Source organism: Sander vitreus, chromosome 11 (genome assembly GCF_031162955.1).
Source record: "Sander vitreus isolate 19-12246 chromosome 11, sanVit1, whole genome shotgun sequence".
NCBI classification, from domain to species: domain Eukaryota; kingdom Metazoa; phylum Chordata; class Actinopteri; order Perciformes; family Percidae; genus Sander; species Sander vitreus.
Genome location: NC_135865.1, coordinates 16557917 through 16577423, shown reverse-complemented (window position 1 = coordinate 16577423; position 19507 = coordinate 16557917). Strand labels below are relative to the sequence as shown.

The window sequence follows — 19507 nt, the reverse complement described above, 5'->3', positions numbered from 1 at the left end:
ACACACGGCGATACACTGGTAAGAGCAAATGGCGTTTAGGGTTTAACCATGTATCAGCTAATTTAAATAGCTCACGTTACTGTATCGTGTGAAATTTTATGTGGCATTTTCTTTTGCAGGGTGCAAATGTTCCATCAAAACAAGTTCTTTCCTGAGACCAATTTGCAGATACACCGTCGCTGCGTCCAGATCTAGAACTGCCTAAGACGATTGGGATTGGTTTAAAGAAATGCAAACAACCCAGGCCGTTTTTTTCTCCTATCAAGGATTGTATGTGTGGAGGGGCCAGACCTTACTCATCAGCACTGTGGAGATAAGGCTGGCAAGCGAGACTAAAACAAAACTAGTGCAGTGCCCGTTGAAAACGTGCCTGTTTGGAACAGGCCGATTGCTTGGCCTCCGGTATTGCTGCGTGCAGTTTTCTCAAGAACCGCTCATCGCTGATGCTTGAAATGTTTGAGTTTGCTACATCTCCGGTCTCTCTTTTTTTCATCTGTTCTTGTAGCGAACGACGGAGGGCGAGCTGTACCCAGTTTGCCGTTCTGCGGTGTAACAATTAATATGGGTACCCTCTGAATACACTGCACAGTTGGTACATAACACTACTACCAATAAATATGTCCCATATATCTCAAGAGCTCACACTGGACACTGCACTTCCTTTGGTCCTCAGCAATACACCCAACTATTAAGTCGATTGGATGAACAGCTGTCGAGAAAATCAAAGGACAGACAGACAGACAGAGACTCATACATTTTAGTTAGAAATGACATGTTCGCTATTTAGCTGTATTTTGTTTGGACAGAGCCAGGCTAGCATACCTCCTACGTACGTCCGCTCAATTTTCATTTTCCTTCACTACACCGTCTGGTTTTGAGGTATATTCTTGGGTTTTCACAGGTCAAATTTTAACCGGTCCAATCAGCGAACAGAGGGAGTGGAGAACGATGACGTTGAGGTTGTGCGCTTGTTTGAGTTGTAGTTCCGTAATGGTGGCGGAGAAAGATGCGAGCGAAGCCATTCGGTCCGTTGTGGCAACGCTGCCGAATATCCAGAAGTTAAAGTCCGAGCAAGAACAATCTTTGCTGAGTTTTGCTGGTGGCCATGATGTTGTGGCCCTCCTATTCACGGGGTTCGGGAAAAGTTAGATTTTCCAGCTCGCTCCGTTAATGGTGAAGGAGTGGCTAAGGCGAACGCTAGCGATGCAAAGCCGACGTCACGACCAAACGTTAGCGATTGGTTATGGCAGATCCAGAGTGGCTCTGGGCAGATCCAATAGTTTTAAACTTCAACAGAGTACCCGCCTTCAAGGAAGTTAACATTTGTCAATGGAGAGAGGCCAGACTCTGTACAAATGAAATGTACGAGAGTCTGGTAGGACCAGGCTAAGGCTAGCAGTTTTGCCCTGTTCCAATTTTAACGCTAAGCTAAAGGTTGTAACATTAGCTCCATGTGTGGAAACAGTGATATGAGTGATATTGATCTTCACGTGTAACTTTTTTTCTGTAACATTTCTCAAAATGTCAAACTACTCAGTTAAGTGAGTACAATTTTCTACAGAATGTTAATGCTTCTAAGACTACTACGACTAAAGCTAAGGGAAATTATTGCTAAAGCTAAATAATTAGCTAAAACTTACTGAAGTTACAGTCATCTGTTGCTCTATAAAACTCAAGGAAATTATGGCAACATGTAACGTTGATTATAGCTAACTTTTATTTAACTAACACAAATATTGGAAAATAAATACCTTATGCATGTCTGCTTTTGTACAAAAATATTTAAAAAGCAAAAGTTCTCATTTGCACTAAATCACAACTAAAACAACCATTTAATACATTTAATAATTCAAGATAAACAGGTACCCGTACACATTAGTCTGCTTTAGCTGTATAGTATGTTGAGTCAGGAAGAGCACACAGGTTTTTATCATTTATGTTTGGCATTTAACATCAAGACAGTTTATCACTGACTCATGTAGAACAAGGTTTTTCCTGGGTGATGATAAGAACCATAAACATTAGATAATTCATGCATGAAATACAACTCTTGTTTCACAGACTGTAAAAATAAAACAATATCACATAATCACAAGAATTTAATCAAAACAACAGTAAATGCATAAAATAAGATATTAGTTAAAGGGTAAATAAAGGTAAAATGTAATCAAATTTGATTTTGAACCAGTTAAATGTTTTTAAAGCTTAAAATCAAAATAATTAATTTCCCCAGAAGACATTGTACACCACCAATGAGGTTATTTATCACTCCTGAGCAGTTTCACTTCAGAGAAATATAGTTTGCTATTTTATAAATCAGAACAGAAGAGCAAAGCATGCCATTTGAAATTACAACAGATTAAATGAGTCCAAGCAGTTGTTAGTCTGTGTTTTTTTGTGAGCTGTTTCACTAACAGAGTTTAACTCTCTCTCTCAGACATCTCAAAGCCATTCTATTCTCCCGGTCCTCTGGATCACGGCGACCACACAACACGTGGAATAACCAGCAGTAAGGACCTCCCTACATATGAGATCAAGTAAATCCAAAATGGTTCTCTGTACATTAAAAGGGTTTTTTGCTGATAATTTACACTGATTATTCTGCTCAACAACTGCACACCAATACCCCCCACCCCATCTTCCACTGACACGGTAGACAAGAGCACATTACCGTAAGAGAAAGATATGTCAATTTTGTGACTTACAATCCTATTGATAGGTGAGTTTTGTTTATAAACTGTCCGACTTTAACAATCATATCCTTTAGGTCAGTTTTCATGAACCAAATGACACACCTCAACCCCCACTGTGGTTGCACCTGAGAGTGACCTCATCTCCCTCTGGGAAGAGCTCTACGGCAGGAGGGCTAAATTTGGGGCACACCACCAGAAAATAATGTACATGTGTGTACACACCTGTGTAACTGGCTGACAACGATGAGAAAACCAGCGAGAAGTTCGGGTTTATATCTGGATTTACTGTGGAGCCATTCTGCTGTTGTTCGGTAAAGTTGTTAAAGCTGTCACAGGAGTTTTTAGACTGGTTGTATTTCGGACTGGTATAGCTCCAAAATGGGGGCTGGTCATCACAGAAATGTGTATCACAGCCCTCTCTCCTATGGAGTGATAGATAACTTCTGACTGGATGATTACAGTTACAAGTTGACTGCTAATACACGCTGTTTGTCTTGAAAGACCTTGAAATTTGCTACACAACGAGTGGATGTCTTTTTCACCGTATGCAATCTTTCTTTCTCATTCTTGACCAGGAATGTTATGTCAAACTCTCGTCCATTTCTTTTGTTCATGTTGGAGCCACTGACACATGCTTATGTCTGTATTCTGATGACTTTGACAACTTGGTTTCAAATCCTAAATGTGTCCATAATATTACATTGTATGACTATGTGAGCAAAAATCAAAGTTAAAGTTCAGAAAAAAAACATCCCTAGATATTATCTTACACTCAAAACTTTATCAGAACTGTGGGTGTGGTTTGGTCACATTTGATTGACAGTGGCTTGCCTTAAACAAACAACCTCACAACTGTCATCACATATTGATTCTAATTTTGCTAAATCCTTAAAAAGTGGGAAGACCTATTTCATATGCCCCTAGTTCATATTTCCCATAGACAATGTTTTACTGCTTGGATCAAACTCTCCCGGTTATCATCAGTACAAAAGATTAAGAACTCCCTTTGAAAATATCTGGTATTTGATTAAAAGTTTAAGGTACAAGCTTGTGCACAGTAAAACTTTAAGGTATATGTTAACTACCGCTCCCAAGGTGTACCCCAAGTACCCCCTGGGGTAAAAGTGCCCTTGGTTGGGAATCACTACAGGATGATCAGTGTATGGAGAAAAAATCTACCATCTTAGAAATGTTATTCCTTCATAGCACATCACTAAACAATAATTTATCACGTAATAATAATAATTTGTACCTTCTAGCCTCTTATCCAGAAGCATCCTAACATCACATTTTGTGTTTCAATAGGAATATGAAAATGGTATTCATTTAAAAGTTATAATTTAGGCCTTGCAGCGGAAATAGTCATAAAGTCTGCTTCTTTGCATCATCATCAGAAGAATGAATGAGTGAGTAAGAAACCTCCCAGTACATTTAGTGTTGGCCTCTCACTGAGAAAGTAATTACATTTGAGATCAGGTATGCATGTGGCATTTCAGTAAAAGCATAGAAACGTAAGGCGTGCACCACTCTCTGGAACACTGTTATGACTGAGCTTGTTTTTACAGAAAGCAGAACCACCCAAGTTTCTGAGGTCAGATTGCTTATGTTTTCTGTCCTTGGTATGCATTAAGCACAATAAAACATAAAAGCTCTGAATGGTGATGTGGTGACAAAAATTGTTGTCTGACAGAAAGGTAAAGTGGTGAAAATATTCTTAAGACTTTACGTATTGATCATTTATGAGTTGGAGGAGCCAGTGGATTTACTCCTGTTGACCAGGTTGATCAGTGTGTGCTAAATAAACCCCTGACATGTCCCTTCTTTTTACCTAACATGTTCACTAAACAATCATTATTTAATAATAATTTGTACCCTTTTAAGGGGCAATTCAGCAGTTCCTTTTGAACGTTTTCCAGAATGCAGAAATGCAAGTGAATTACTGAAAGTCAAAAAATCCCAGAAGCTTATCAAACATGTTAAGTTAAAACTTAGGCTACAAATAAGGCTTTAGGCTACATATTTAAAAATACAAGTAGTAGGCTAACACTGCTCGCAAAGGAGGGAGGCACTGACGTCAATTGATACCCAACAGATATTTACCATACTCCAATCAACACTAGTCTTGTTAGTCGGCCCAGCTTTGGTGGTAAGTACATTTTATTGTATTGCTGCTCTTTATTTAGGCTACTTTATATTATTTTGTATTTATATTTGATCCTATTCCGTTATCTGGTTAATTACAAGACTAATCTGCATATTTTGCCTCAGAACAGATGCTTATTGTAACACTGTGGATTGCATAGGGCGAATTATTAGCTTAATTATTAATCGGTAGGCCTATTGTTAGTAAACTTTACTGATAATCAGTAGAAACAGCTGGCCTGTGTTGCGTCCTCTGCAGATGGTCCCAGTGCTCCTGAACATACCTGTGGCCACAGTGTTTGTGCTGAGCTGCATGTGTGCCGTGCCGCTGCAGGGCCAGAAGCCGGCTCACGTCGACCCCCTGACGGCCCACCGGTCGAACACGCAGTGCTGGGACTCCTCCTCGGCTCTGCTGCTGGAGATGCACTCCCCGAGGATCGCTGACACGGTGCCCGCTTTCTGGGACCTGATGGTGTTCCTCAGGTCGTCAGACAACAGCAAACACAAGGCGCTGTTCTGGGACCTGGCCCGGGTCTTCTGGGACCTCTATCTAGACTGCGTTCTGTCCAGGAGCCACGGCATGGGGCGGAGACAAATCACCGCTTTACACTCTCTCATCACTGACAGTATGTCCATGGTATTCATCTTAATGTGGGACTAGTTATAGCTCATATATCACGTCTCATATCACTGCTGTCTATTTTTCTAAAATGTCTTTATTAGGTTATTTATTTTTATTTAGCCCATTTTATGCTACTTTACAGCCTACTTCTACTCCACTTCATTTGACATCTTAAAATAGGCAACGTGTTACTTTGCAGATTCAGATTATGAATACAAATTATTAATCAACTAATAAATTTTGATCTATTATTATAGAATATGCCACCCAGCAGTAGTTAAAATTGGACCCAACTTTTTTTATCAGCTGCAAATTGGTGATATACATACCATATACACAATAACCCATCAATAATCATAATCCAATAATATGTGGCTATTTTGAAATGTGTCATTCTGCATAATAACTTGACTACTCCACTACATTTAACTGATACATTTAAGTAGGCTAACTAGTTTACATAGTCAGATAATTAATACAAAATATAATCAACACATTATGTGTTATAGATTAAGATTAAACTTTATTGATCCCTTGTGGGACAATTCACAAGCTACCCAGAAGGTATAGCCTTGTATAGTTATAATTATTATCATTATAAAGTAGATGAAATACCTTTACCAGCTGCAACAGTAAAGTGACATATAACATATAAGTGTACATATAGTATTAATACATCAATAATTAGAATCCAATACTTTACATTACTGCTGGCATGGGCTACTCTGCCTAATGACTACTTTTACTTGTGGTACTTCACTTGAAAAAGAGTATTTTGCATTGTGGTATTACTACTTTTACTTAAGTAGCCTACACCTCTGAGGGTAGACATGAATATACCCCCTAGTCTTTGCTTTTGCCCCACTCACTCAACATACTAAAGCCTTAACCTGTGTGTGTGTGTGTGTGTGTGTGTGTGTGTGTGTGTGTGTGTGTGTGTGTGTGTGTGTGTGTGTGTCCTTTATAGAGTCCTTCAGATTCAACAGTTCAGGAGCAAACTCCCGTGCGTGGCTCAGTGTCAGAGTGATGCCCAGAGGACACATCAAGACCCTGAAGACCAAACCTAAATCACACACACACTACCACAAATAATATATAAAATATTTAAAGTAAATTTATTTAACTATAATATACTAACAATTAGGCCTGAGGGTATTGGTGGCTCGCATGAGTTTTGTAGACATATTTTATAAGTGGTAATGCACAATAAGATGTCCTGATAAATAAACATAACGCATATGGTGCTGATGCTATTATTATTGATATTAAGACACCTTGAGGTGTATTATCATTATTTATATCTCAGTCCACAGAAAGGGAAATTGTTATCTAATTTAAAAAAGTTAGTAGTTTGTTTAATCCTTCACCCATGAGAGTTAACTGGTAACACTGCATAAATAACTGTATTGTTGCTATGGTTACCTGCAGTTTACTTCACCTTTCACACTGATTCAAAATGGTGATCAAACATTTGAATTGTATTTTGTGTTTTATTTGCTATCATATGTTCCTATAGGCTATGTGATATGTCCCAATCAAAAGTAATGTTTTTATGTGATGATGTAGGATGATGTGTTTGTTCATTTTAAATAGAATAAATTAATGTATCATGGCTGTAAGTTGTACGTATATAGGCTATTTTTAATAACTTTTTATGCAACTTTATACTTGTCCTACATGGTGAGGTAGACTAAATGTTGCTACTTTTTACTCCACTACAGTTACTGTAGGCCTATTTGACAGCTTTAGTTACTAGTTATTTTGGCAGATTCACATTATTAATACAACATATAAATTTAATAATAATAAATCATGATGTAGGCCTATTATTTTAAGGTCGTTACCCAGCAGTAGGCCAATTTAAAGTAATTAAAATGACCTAAATCGCCTAATCAATAAATTAACGGCAAAACTGTGACAGGGCCTACATTTGGCTGCTTTTATGACCTGATAGTGTCCTTCTTAAAGCCCTGTCAAGAACGGTCAGGAAGCACTTTTGCCACTTATATCCAAATAAGCATTTATATATACCGGTATGCGAAAAAAATGTTTGCAGGATGGTAGGGGAAGAACCCGCCCTACTCTCCTTCTGAATGGTTAGTACTCGTTGCCTGCTCTGGTGGGATTGGTTATGTTTAGGCAAGAGGAGTGGGATTGGTTATGGTTATAGAATGTCAGGGTTAGCCAATCAGGGATGAGTTCCCTAATGAATATTCATGAGTCTTCCCTTACCATCCTAAGGGGCAAATACGTCACGCGAGCCTGGTAACATGAGCCAATGGGAGCTCCGTTACTGGCCGCGCGCACAGACTTTACTTTCGATTTAGACTTTCTACTGTGTGGACTTATTTTGAACTAAACTGGGTCCAAACGACGATGTCTTATACCTGCTGAAAACTCGTCTCCAGACAGGTAATACTGCGCAACACGTTTTTGGTGCGCAACACGAAGGTTTAATGGTGAAATCAAGCTGGAAATTGTCATAGTGGCTTCATTTCCTGTATTCGGATAAACTTTATGCACCAATTTACGTTGGAAATACCTTTATTTAACCTATGTGAAGAAGAAAAACAGGTCTTTGGTGTTTTTTGCCCCCAACGTCTCCTTCCAGGCAACGCGGCAATGGTTATGTTTAGGGTTAAGGTTAGGGTTAGCTGCCTGGATGGCGCCGTTGAAGGCAAAAAACACCATCGAGCAGAAAAACACAGATGACAATTCCAAATATATCAAAATGATAATGGAAAGTAGTTGTAGCGTGTCATTGGGAATTTTTAAGTGGGTATATGGAAATCCTGGAGCTTTCTTAGGCCGGCTACACACTGGCTGCGTTGCGTGAGCTAGTGATGGGCGGATCGATCCAAATATCGATACCAATGTTGGTATTGATATTGATCAATACCAGTGTAATGAGATCGATACTTTAGTTTTAATTTCTCTCCAGTATTCACTGCGACCTGGCTGTCTGTTTCTGTGTAAGTGCCGCTACTTTCAAGTACCACTCCTGTCACAGCGCAGAGCAGACACACATAAATATAGACTGATTTGATTACAGCAAAGACAACGGCGGCAGTATTGACGGAAAAATAGTTTTATTTTACATTTATATCTGCATTTATGTCAAAATCTAGAGACTTTCAAACAGCAAAATGTCATTTATTAATATGTATTTGTGTCAAAATGACATAAACATATTTTCCTACTCTATTTTGCCTGGAAACACTTCCAACATGCTTGGGTGTTGCGTGAAAAATAGGCGTCAGATCTATTTCTAGCAGGCACGCGTTTTCGGCACGGCTCGAGCTGCGCCTGAGACGTGCATGTCACGCAGGCAGTTTGCAAGCTCTAACCTGTTAACATGGGAGCCGAAATAAAAACGGACACGCCACGCAGCTGACACGCTCACGCGATGCATCCAGTCTGTGGCCAGCCTTAGTGGGTATACTGCGTATACCTGCATATCACGTAGACTACACCACTGGCTACATGTGATTAAGTAAAAATGAGGCGGTATTGTTGTGGTGGAGCTGATGAAGGATGAATAACAGTAAAGTGTTGCTTAACAAAGTTATCCGTCTCCATCCAGCTGTTCCTTCTTATTTAGAGTGATACAACCACCACGTATCGATCCCTCACGTTACCATGTCATGTGGTGTGTCAGACTTCTGTAATTATGCTACTGTTCGAGAAATTCATGACATTTGTTTTTACTATAGGCTCTAAAACGTTTACCATGATGTAGGCTATCACAAACTGTTAATGGTCAGGCCTAGGTAAATACCTCACAGCAGAGAAACGAGACATCTGAATTAATCTATCTTATATATAATTTTTTAGCACTCAAAATGGATTTCCAGAGGTGCCTCTTAAATGTAGGGAATGCCCTGTGTGAGGACGAGGTAAAATCTTTAGCATTCCTTTGCACTGACCTCCTGGGCCGAAACCCAACCATAGTGGAATCGGCCAGTGACCTCTTCTTACGTCTGGCGTATCAAGACCACCTCTCTGCTGAGCGACCACACCTGCTGACTGAGCTTCTCCTCATCATCCAACGCACCCGCCTGATCCGGGAACTGGAGCTCCCCGAGCTATCAGCTGCAACCAGGAGCCTCATCTCTCCTTACAGGTGGACTGCCTACTTTTACTTTTTGTAAAAAGTAAAAGTAGGCATCGATATTAAGCTTTTAAAAATACATCGCTAAATATGGATGGATAAATCTGACATACAACAATTTATTAAATGGATCAAGTATGTATTGACTCTATTCAAATAAGGTTCAGTAAGAGTTTGGTCTGGGAGTAACCTCACTGTTTATGCAATAAGCTAAACACTCATTTTATTTGGACATTCCAAAATCTTTTTCTATACATTCACAAACTTGACATTTTACGTTGTATTTACATGTTTAAGAGTATTTAGCTCTAAAGAGAAACATCCCAATCAGATATGCAACATCAATGCTAAATGTATTCACCGACCCTCAGAACAGTGACATACTATGGTAACCTATGTCCAGTCAAGCACCAGGCCTCCTTTGACCACATTGAACTTACTTATTTACTTGTAATAGTTTTTTTTCTGTAATTCTAGGAAGCTGCTTTACGACCTGTCTGAGGGGATTACTGTTGGTGACTTGAAACATGTGAAGTTCTTGTTAAACAACAAGCTTCCGCGTAGAAAACTGGAGGACAACATTGTGAGTCATTTTCAATGTTTGAAACCCACGAGTTAGATGGCATAAGTTGAAACTTACAAATTATATTTTATAAATAATACTACACTGTGAAAACAGGTTGATCTTTCTAAAAAAAATGTTAGAATAAATATGTTAATTATTTTATTTACATTTAATTTTGTAAATTGGATGTACACCTACTTTTGAATTCTGCTTCTGCTATAACGTATGCCTCATATTACTGTAACTGTAAATCCGCCTAACTTTTCAGTCTACACTGGAGGTCTTTCTGGAGATGGAGCACATGGACCTTATCCGTGACACTAATCTAGATTTACTGGAGACCATAATTCAGTCAGTCTGTCCCATGTTGAATGAGAAGATCAACCACTTTAAAGCACTGCAGTGTAAGTGACTATGTGAATAACATACTGAAAGGGGAGAGTCTGTGACCATTGTTTCATTCCCCCACCCCTAAAGCCTAACTTCTAGCATCCTTTTTAAAATCTTGTTTTAAGATTTCTATAAGGATGTTTTATATTTAGAGGAGTTCATATTATTTAACCTGTGCCTGTGCACGATAAGCTACACCCTCAGGATGTAGACTGCCTTTCTTTTGAACTAACATTAACCTTTAACCAAGTCTTAGGTTTTAACCCTAAAATGGAATCATTTACGTTGCGGGGGCTTGCATTTTGTCTTCAAAAAGGAGATCAGTCCGCATAATGTGTTAACAGATTTATGTCCCTCAACATGTACATGTTCATGCGCACACACACACACACACACACACGCACACACACACACACACACACACACACACACACACACACATGCACATAGAGACCAAGGAGGCAGAGGAAGCAGGGACTGAAGGAGAAAGAGATGAGCAGGATGATGCTGTAACAGTACCTCTCTCTTGGTGCATATAATTCATATTTCACTACCATCTACAGCAGTGGTTCCCAACCTGGGATCCGGGGACCCCTCAGGGGGGCGGCAAAGATCACAGGGGGTGCGCAAGTCTTTATCTGGTTTGAGGTTGAGGTAAAAAACATTTTCACATGTTAAACAAATTATGATAATACATACATATACATATATAATGTATACAAAAGTCTGTATAAAAACGATGTATTTTTGTTCTCGCTTAAAATTGTAGGCAGGCTACTTAGTAGGCCAAACCTCCGGGACCTCTTAACCTGGGACCCTTGCTGTCATCAGGTCAGCTGCTAGCTGCTATCATCCTCGTTTTTCCTGCCGCCACAGCATCACTATTTTATGAATGAAACATGGCGGAGAAATGTAAAAGTGCTGATAATTCCTCTGTATCAAAAAAGAAAGTAAGGCTCTATCTCGAGAGTTACCTCAACTTTGGTTTCCGAGGGGGGGGGGGCTCAGCTTTTCTTAGACATAAGTAGGGGGGGCGCCAAGGAAAAAAGGTTGGGAACCACTGATCTACAGGGTTTCCCGCAGTAAATGTGTTAGTTAAGGTGGTAGGACGGGGTTTGCCGTCAGACTGGGGGGGGTCTGACGGGGGGGTTCTGTTTTTCAGTGTTCACTTTGGCAAAGGTGCAGCTACTTTCTTCTGCTCCTCTGCTGTCTGCATGTCGGAGCTTCGCGGGGAGTGGGTCGACACACGCACACACACAAACACTGGCGCACACACCAGACACCAGCCACCACGTCACTTCGGTTTACTGATAGCTATCGTTTACCTCAGGCTAATTAATTAGCTAGTAAGTGGCGATTTTTGGCAGCCATCCTTCCAAAAGATAGGACAGTGAAATGAAATGTTAACCGATCATTAACCATTGACTGACAAGCAGGAAACAGAGTCTCAGTTCACCTGTCCGGGAGGTTCTGACACATTTTCCGCACTCCATGTCCGCGGACAGCTGTAGGCTTGTACCGGTTAATGTTCTGTGCATTGTCGGACACATGCAGCCACTTTCCTGAAACCGCTTGCGAGACTGACAAGTCCACAGCAGCCCGTGGCGTTTATGTCCGAGCCTGTCTCCACCGCCTCCACCTGCACAGCGGATATCGCTCATATACATTTTTTGACGACGTAGTTAAGGCGGCAGACGTGTGTTGCTTAGGCGGCCGCCTTAGCTGCAAAGTGCTGCGGGAAACCCTGATCTAATTTGAAAATGTGCTGTTTAACTACCTTTACATTCCTATTGGTTTACTTGTGTCATCAACTACAGTAACTCACACCAGCCCTGGAGCTCAAGAAACAGGTCGACCAAGGTCTATGTCGTGCCCTTTCAAACCAAACCAGGTACATTCTTTCATATTGTTTTAAGTCCCTCTTAGTTTCAGTGACAGATTTCTACCATGATATTATTGCCACATCTCTGCAGTGTCACACGCCTGACGTAACTGACACTTTATTCTTCCTGCAGTAGCCATTTGTTGCAACGTCTTTTTTCTGTGTTCCTTAACAGGCCCCTCGATCTTTAGATCCTGAGAGGACTGCCTCATTGGAAATCCCAGGTAAGCATGTCCGTCTCTGTGTTTACATGTGGAGAACACTGCTTGTATCTTCATAACTGGTGTGAATGCATTTTGGAAAAATGTAGCCACCTGAGATTTCTTAGAGGATATTTCAAACACAGATGTTTTAAAATAACATTGTAGGATATATCTTTATCTTAAATAGTTCAAATAATCAATATCTTAATTCTGAAAGCTCATTTGTAAGTCCACCACCTAACTTTGCGTTTCATTATAAAGTTTTTTTATGTTTCATCATTAATATGATATAGTGTCTTAGTCTTAGTATGTTATACTAAGCTATTAAAACAAACAAACGAAAAAGGTACGTGATGGATTTTCTACTTTCAAAAGCAGAAATGGGCATCCATACTTACTTCAGATATCGTAATTTTTCCTCCTCCTTAGACATGTCTAATTATAATGATATAAATGCTACATTGACTCGGGTAAATACACTCACTGCACACACACTGAACTTCTGTTTTAAACCATTTTGTTGAGAATTATAATCCTAATTACCTGTTCCCTTCATAGGAGAAGAATTAAATTCATTGACCGAGGTGAGAATATGTCATTACATATTACATGACGAATAAATTGTGACATTGCTTTGTGTCTTTTTTTCTATGATAAACCATTTTAATTTTTTATATACAGCATAAAAAACACACCATTTACAACATGGACACATCTCCCCCCGAACACCTCCATTCGTCATTCGTTATTCAAGGAAACACGAAGACAAGCTATTATAACAACCATCATTATTCAATACAATGAAATAATAACAAAATAAACAGCTGTATACAAAATAAACTTATGTATATGTGACAAAACACACTGTAGCACATTGTATACGTCTCTCCACAGTAATGATTTTGTGTCTTTAATGATATTTTTCTCTGTGTTCCACACAGTCTACCATGAATACTTCCAACACCTCTATGGGTGAGTCTTGCCTTGGGTTGGTTGTCACAACTTTTCATTGCAGTGCAGTAGATGGATTTATTCTGAATCCACTTGTATCAATTACCTAGATTTGCCAAATGGATTTAATGGTGGTGATGAATGTGAGGCCCTGTCACATGGACTGAGTGGTTTGAACACTGAAACAAGCAGCTGTGCCTCATTGGAAGGTCAATGTAAGTAGTTTATGTGTTAAGCTGTGGTGAAACAACACATAACACCTTTTAAATATTCAAATATATATTTTCCATAGCGAGGACTGATGTTTTGGAAATGTTACCAGCTCAAGAAAACAACAAGGCCTCCTCTGAAGAGCACACAAACGTCGAGGTGTGTGATGTATGAAGATGTAACTCGTTGCAAAAAAAAGTACATTATTGTATTACAAGTTTTTACACAAGGGTTACACTGAATCTTGTCTTGGGTTACTGATTTGTCTCTGTAGGGTTTGGGAACATATCCCATGACTTCAGCAAAGAGAGGTATTTGCTTGATAGTAAACAACTACAACTTCACCATACAAGCTCTCAAGAAGCGGGAGGGGACCATGCGTGATGAAGGTAAGCTTGTGTATAATTCATTTTCGAAATCTGAAAAGTGGTGCATTTTTTCCATCCCTGCTGTTTGTATTCATGCATGTTGCTGCAGGTTTGTAAACTTAGCACAAAAAGTAAGGAAATTTGTGTTTGGTGTTATTTCTCTGTGGTAACAATGCTTGTTGGTAATTAATCTTATACCATTGGAAAGCCTGTTTAGTTCCCTTTCAAATAGTGCCCCATTTGTAAGGAACATGCATTTGTGGGATGAGCAGCAGCGCTGAGTATGTGGGTTGCGCCCATGAAAGATTTGCCAAATCTTCTCTGCCAATGCCAAACAGTTTATTCTGCCATTGACTCGTTTGGTGGATTGGATGATTGAAGTTTGAAGAAACAAGACATATTGGCAATTTAACAATTTATTAATTTCACAAACAGGGGCCTCAGTAGCGTGTGGAAGAACCATACACAGCCACAACAGCCTGGCACCTCCTCCTTATGCTGGTCACCAGCCTGGTCACACACTTCTGTGGGATGGCATCCCGTTCTTCAACCAGCATTTGTCGCAAGTCAGCCAACATGGTTGTGTTGGTCACTCTGGCACGAACAGCACGCCCAAGCTGATCCCACAAGTGTTCAATGGGGTTGAGGTCAGGACTGCTGGTTGAAGAATGGGATGCCATCCCACAGCAGTGTGTGACCAGGCAGGTGACCAGCATGAGGAAGAGGTGCCAGACTGTTGTGGCTGTGTATGGTTCTGCCACATGCTCCTGTTTGTGAAATGAATAAATTGTTCAATTGCCAATATATCTTGTTTCTTATCATCCAATCCACCAAACACCAAACGAGTCAATGGCAGAATAAGCTGTTTGGCAATGGTAGAAAAGATTTGGCAAATATTTCATGGGCGCAACCCACATACTCAGCGCTGCTGCTCATCCCACTAATGCATGTTCCTTACAAATGGGGCACTATTTGAAAGGGAACTAAACAGGCTTTCCAACAGTATAAGATTTATTGCCAAAAAGCATTGTTACCACAGAGAAATAATCTACCAAACACAAATTTCCTTACTTTTTGTGCTAAGTTTATTTACATTATTCTCTGTGTCTTCCAGAGTGTCTGCACAAAGTGTTTACGTGGCTTGGCTTTGAGGTTGAGATACAGAGGGACTGTAAGAGGGAGAAGATGCTGTCTGTGTTGCGGGAGCTCGGCAGCAGACCAATCCACAGTCAGATGGACTGTCTGGTATGCTGCATTCTCAGCCACGGCATTGAGGGAGCTGTGTACAGTGTGGAAGGCCACACTGTAAAGATAAAGGAGCTGATGGAACCTGTCAATGGATTCAAATGCCCCTCTTTGGCAGAAAAACCCAAGCTGTTTTTCATCCAGGCCTGCCAGGGCAACAATGAGCAGAGGGCTGTCTACATTGAGTCTGATGGTCATCCTGTTTTCAGCGACGCTATTCAAGCTAACGAGTCCATCCCATCTGATGCCGATTTCCTGCTGGGAATGGCCACCGTACCTTCTTTCGTCTCTTTCAGAGAGAGAAAACATGGCACGTGGTTTATTCAGTCATTGTGCCAAAACCTTGTCCAGATGGTGCCAAGGTTAGTGAAACAAAATCAGATGTTGTTTGGATGATGTGATTTTTTTTTTTTTTAAGTGGTGGCAAGTACATTTACTCAAGAACTATAGGTACAATCTTTAGGTCCTGAGTTCTTAACTTTTGACAGATTTCACAAACAAAACATACGATCAGTCTATAAAATGTGATGCATTTTTATGGATTTGACTACCCAACAGTATGTTAAATTGTTCAAAGTAGCTCCACCTTGACCAACTACAAAATTAAAGCAAGACTTATTAATAGGCATATTAATACATCATTGATACAATAATGTACACTGACAGAGGCCTTTCAGCATAATGAGTACATTTACTTTTTTTACTTCAAGTAAATTTTGTTGCAAATACTTGCATACTATACTTAAATAAAATTTGAATGCAACACTATTATTTGTAATGGAGTATTTGTATTGGGTGTTGTTGCTAAATGATTTGAATATGTCTTCCACCTCTAATTTTAGTTACTTCTTTGATATGTGATAGTTTGAAATTGGAGAATGACAAATTATAAGTGGCTTTCGTAGTTTTTTAGTCCACTATCTGACATCATCTTTTGTTGCTCCCAGGGGTTCTGACCTTGTGTCTATCCTGACAAAAGTGAATGCAGATGTTAGCCAGAAGACTGATTCCACCGGTGTAAAAAAGCAGATGCCTCAACCAGCCTTCTCACTCAGGAAGAAAGTGGTCTTTCCGATCCCCCAAGCCTCTCCACCAAGCCTGTCACACTGACGACAATAATCTGCCACCTGTTTGATCGACTCCCTCATCAGATGATCCCTGAGACACAAGTGTTTTTGTCTTACTTCCCTCTTTACAGTTTTAAATCTGCTGGATACCATAGGTGCTTTCCGACCGGATAGTACTTGTACTTTTTAGAGGAAAAGTACACTTCTAAGCAGTTCTAAGAACTGCTCTCCCCCAAAATCTTTTTTTCCGTTTGCATTCCCACTGGCCAAGTGGCCATAGGGACTGGTAGGAGGGGTAAGGGAGTGACGCAAGCACGGCAACGGTCTTTATAGCATCGTCACTAGACCTTAGCGCCACATACAACAACAACAACAAATGATGCTAATACTTGTGCACTTTTCCTATATTAAATGCACGTCCATTCTCGTAGTAATTCACGTAATGTTTTGCTCAACACAGACGGGGCTGTATTATACCCGGAACAGACCCCGCCTCTGCCTGCTACGCTGTGTGTGTGTGTGTGTGTGTGTGTGTGTGTGTGTGTGTGTGTGTGTGAGACGGCCGGTGAGCCACAGGACACGCTTGTGGAGTTTAACTCCGAAAAGACAGTTAACCACAGGTTCCCGTTAATCTTATGATGGACGTGTTAAATAAAAAAGCCTCTTATTTACGAGAGCGGTCTGAGAGACCTCCAGATTACAGTGAGGTGTCTGAGCATGACTGGCCGAGCGAGCTAGAGACCGAGCTAGAGGCCGGGGCAGGCGCTTGCTGGCTGTTGCCTCACTTGATGGAGCTTCTGAACTCCGAAAACTTTGAAGCAAATTGTCAATTCGGCATCAATTCGCAAGACTGCTTATATTCAAAATCTAAACAGTTAATTTCTCGCCTAAAACGTTGTCAGAAGTGAATTTAATGATGAATAAGATGGTGAAAATTGTTAAAAATGTCCCATTGTTGCTCTCTCTGCAAGTTTCCCAGTTGGCAGTGGGCGTGACTTATAAGTTCGACCAATCAAGTACACCTAGGAAAAGGGAAAAGACCCTGCTCTGAAGTAGGAGCTAAACAAGTAGCTACTGAGGCCAGAGGAACTTAAAAATCCCCAAATTTTTCCTGTCGGAACACGACGAAAAAAGTGTTCTAGGAACATTTAGTTCTAAGAACTACAAAAATCCCTGCGGTCGAAAAGCCCCTATAAAGCAGGGGTGGGGAACCATTTTGATATGAAGGGCCATATCAGTTTTTATAACTCGTTTGGCGGGCCCACTTTTTTTTTTTGCCACACAGACACTTTTTTACCAAGGGGTAAGACCACAACAAAAGAGGGAGTCGAGAGGTTGGATTTTAAATAAAATGTGGATTTATTAACCAAATTAAATTAAACAAACAAGCAAACAGTGTGAGATGGGACCAAGTCAGTCGTCAGTAATGCATGGATGTTGTATGTTTGCAATGTGTCTGAGTGCTGTGTTACGTGCTCTCTTAAGGTGTGCGCGTTGCGTCACTCCCACAGCTGAAGCTGATCAGCGCCCATCAGGGAAGGTGTTAAATAGCTGTGCCGAGCGAGTAACAGGGGATGGGGCTTCAGTGGAGGCCTGTGTGAGACGGAGAGCCAGACAACCAGAGCAAGTGTGTGCGGACCTGAGGAAGCCTGACCAGAACCGGTGCCCAGTGGCGTTGTTCATGGCAATTTCAATCGTCTTCCTTATGAAGATCGTTTTGTGTTTATTTAATGAGTTGGTTTAATAAATCCTTTAAGTTAACTTGGAAGCGTTTCCGCCTTTCCTTTTTCCTTCTCCCGGGTATATTATTAAATTGTTTGCGTCCTATACCCCTGGACGCAATAGAGACGTAACAGCTGTGTTGCAAAGTAATAACGGCCATCTCAAGAGAAGAGGAAACAGCCCTTTTATTTGGACACCTGCACACAGGTGCAGCTCATTAGCCCCTGAGGCCTCCTGACACACCTGTAGACAAGACAGACAGACAGAAAACGAGCAGAAGGTCATCACACTATTGTTATGGTTATATTTAATGTTTTTTTTTGTTAATGCTGACGTTTAAAATAAAGCACTAACGTAATAACATATATAATAATAATAACTTTCCTTGGTCTTCTGTAGTCTAGCTGCATCTCACGCCTGCTCTCTAGTGAGATGGCTGGAACTGTTTCTCTTTCACTAGGCCTCCGATGTTGAATGGCGATGATAATGCTACTCGCAGTTGATTTTTCCAGGTTTTGGTCTGTCAGTCTTGAGCGGAACCGAGATTTTGCAAGAGTCAGTTTTGAGAAGAATTGGTCACAGCAGTAAGTTGTGCCAAACAAGGACGCAAATCTCAGTGCATGTCTCCTGAGACCAGGAAATTCTTCAGCACGCACATACAGTTTATAAAACTCAAGCAGAGGGAGGTTGTTGTACTTTGCTTTGAGCTCGTCCTTGCTTTGCAGCTCAATGATTTCGTGGTGCAGGTTGTCAGGCACGTCAGCTGGTTCCGCATTAAATGGCCTTGCAAAAATGTTGAGTTCCTTTACCTTACCATGTCCTGAAACCTCTCACCGAAAGCATGAAGAGTTTGGCGCACTCATCTGCATATTCAGATGCCTTCAGTGGATTAAGTAGATTTGTCACATTTTTATTTTTATACCTAGTATGATGCACACAGTTTACACACATTTACAGCATTGCATTTTCACTTTATGTTTAATGTTGAACTTTAATGAACTGTTTGAGCTAATCATGCACATCCATCCAGGAGGAAATGCAACAACCAACATCCTCTTTATTTTTTTCCATTTTATTTCCTGGTACAACCACAAAGTATATTCTCCCAAATGTGATTGTGTTATTGTTGCCATTGTCATTAAATATGACTGTAATGTATTGCGCTGTCATACATCAGAAATCTTTGAAGCATTTCCCGGCAAACCCAGCAATGTTCTATTAAATGAAACAATACTTGAATACTTGTCAAAATATTTTATAATTTATAGTCATTCTGATTGTTTTTATATGTATGTAAATGGACCCTTTACAAATATTCTCTTACCGTCTATTTCAT

At 40.3% G+C, this 19507-nt stretch overlaps 1 protein-coding gene across 3 annotated transcripts; it reads left to right on the top strand.

The window, feature by feature from the left end:
- The first annotated feature begins 7729 nt into the window (after positions 1–7729).
- casp10 (caspase 10, apoptosis-related cysteine peptidase) lies at positions 7730–19410 on the top strand. Of its 3 annotated transcripts, none has more exons than XM_078261940.1 (13): positions 7730–7869; positions 9292–9580; positions 10046–10151; positions 10402–10537; positions 12341–12414; positions 12581–12629; positions 13167–13192; positions 13550–13580; positions 13670–13774; positions 13882–13928; positions 14044–14158; positions 15252–15744; positions 16330–19410. In XM_078261940.1, the coding sequence occupies exons 2-13, from the start codon at positions 9300–9302 to the stop codon at positions 16490–16492; spliced, it is 1626 nt and encodes a 541-aa protein (XP_078118066.1). In that variant the 5' UTR covers positions 7730–7869; positions 9292–9299; the 3' UTR covers positions 16493–19410. The 3 variants fall into 3 exon arrangements, with proteins under 3 accessions (XP_078118066.1, XP_078118067.1, XP_078118064.1); XM_078261938.1 differs by having other exon boundaries at positions 7731–7869; positions 13852–13928; XM_078261941.1 differs by lacking the exon at positions 13670–13774 and having other exon boundaries at positions 13852–13928.
- The last annotated feature ends 97 nt before the right edge of the window (positions 19411–19507 follow it).

What these genes read in the sequence shown, in the direction of transcription:
- casp10 (XM_078261938.1), top strand. Translation starts at nt 9,300, where the DNA reads ATGGATTTCCAGAGGTGCCTCTTAAATGTAGGGAATGCCCTGTGTGAG. An exon ending in TGCCTCATTGGAAATCCCAG is followed by an intron (nt 12,630 to 13,166) that starts GTAAGCATGTCC and finishes TTCCCTTCATAG; the next exon opens with GAGAAGAATTAAATTCATTG. An exon ending in AATTAAATTCATTGACCGAG is followed by an intron (nt 13,193 to 13,549) that starts GTGAGAATATGT and finishes TGTTCCACACAG; the next exon opens with TCTACCATGAATACTTCCAA.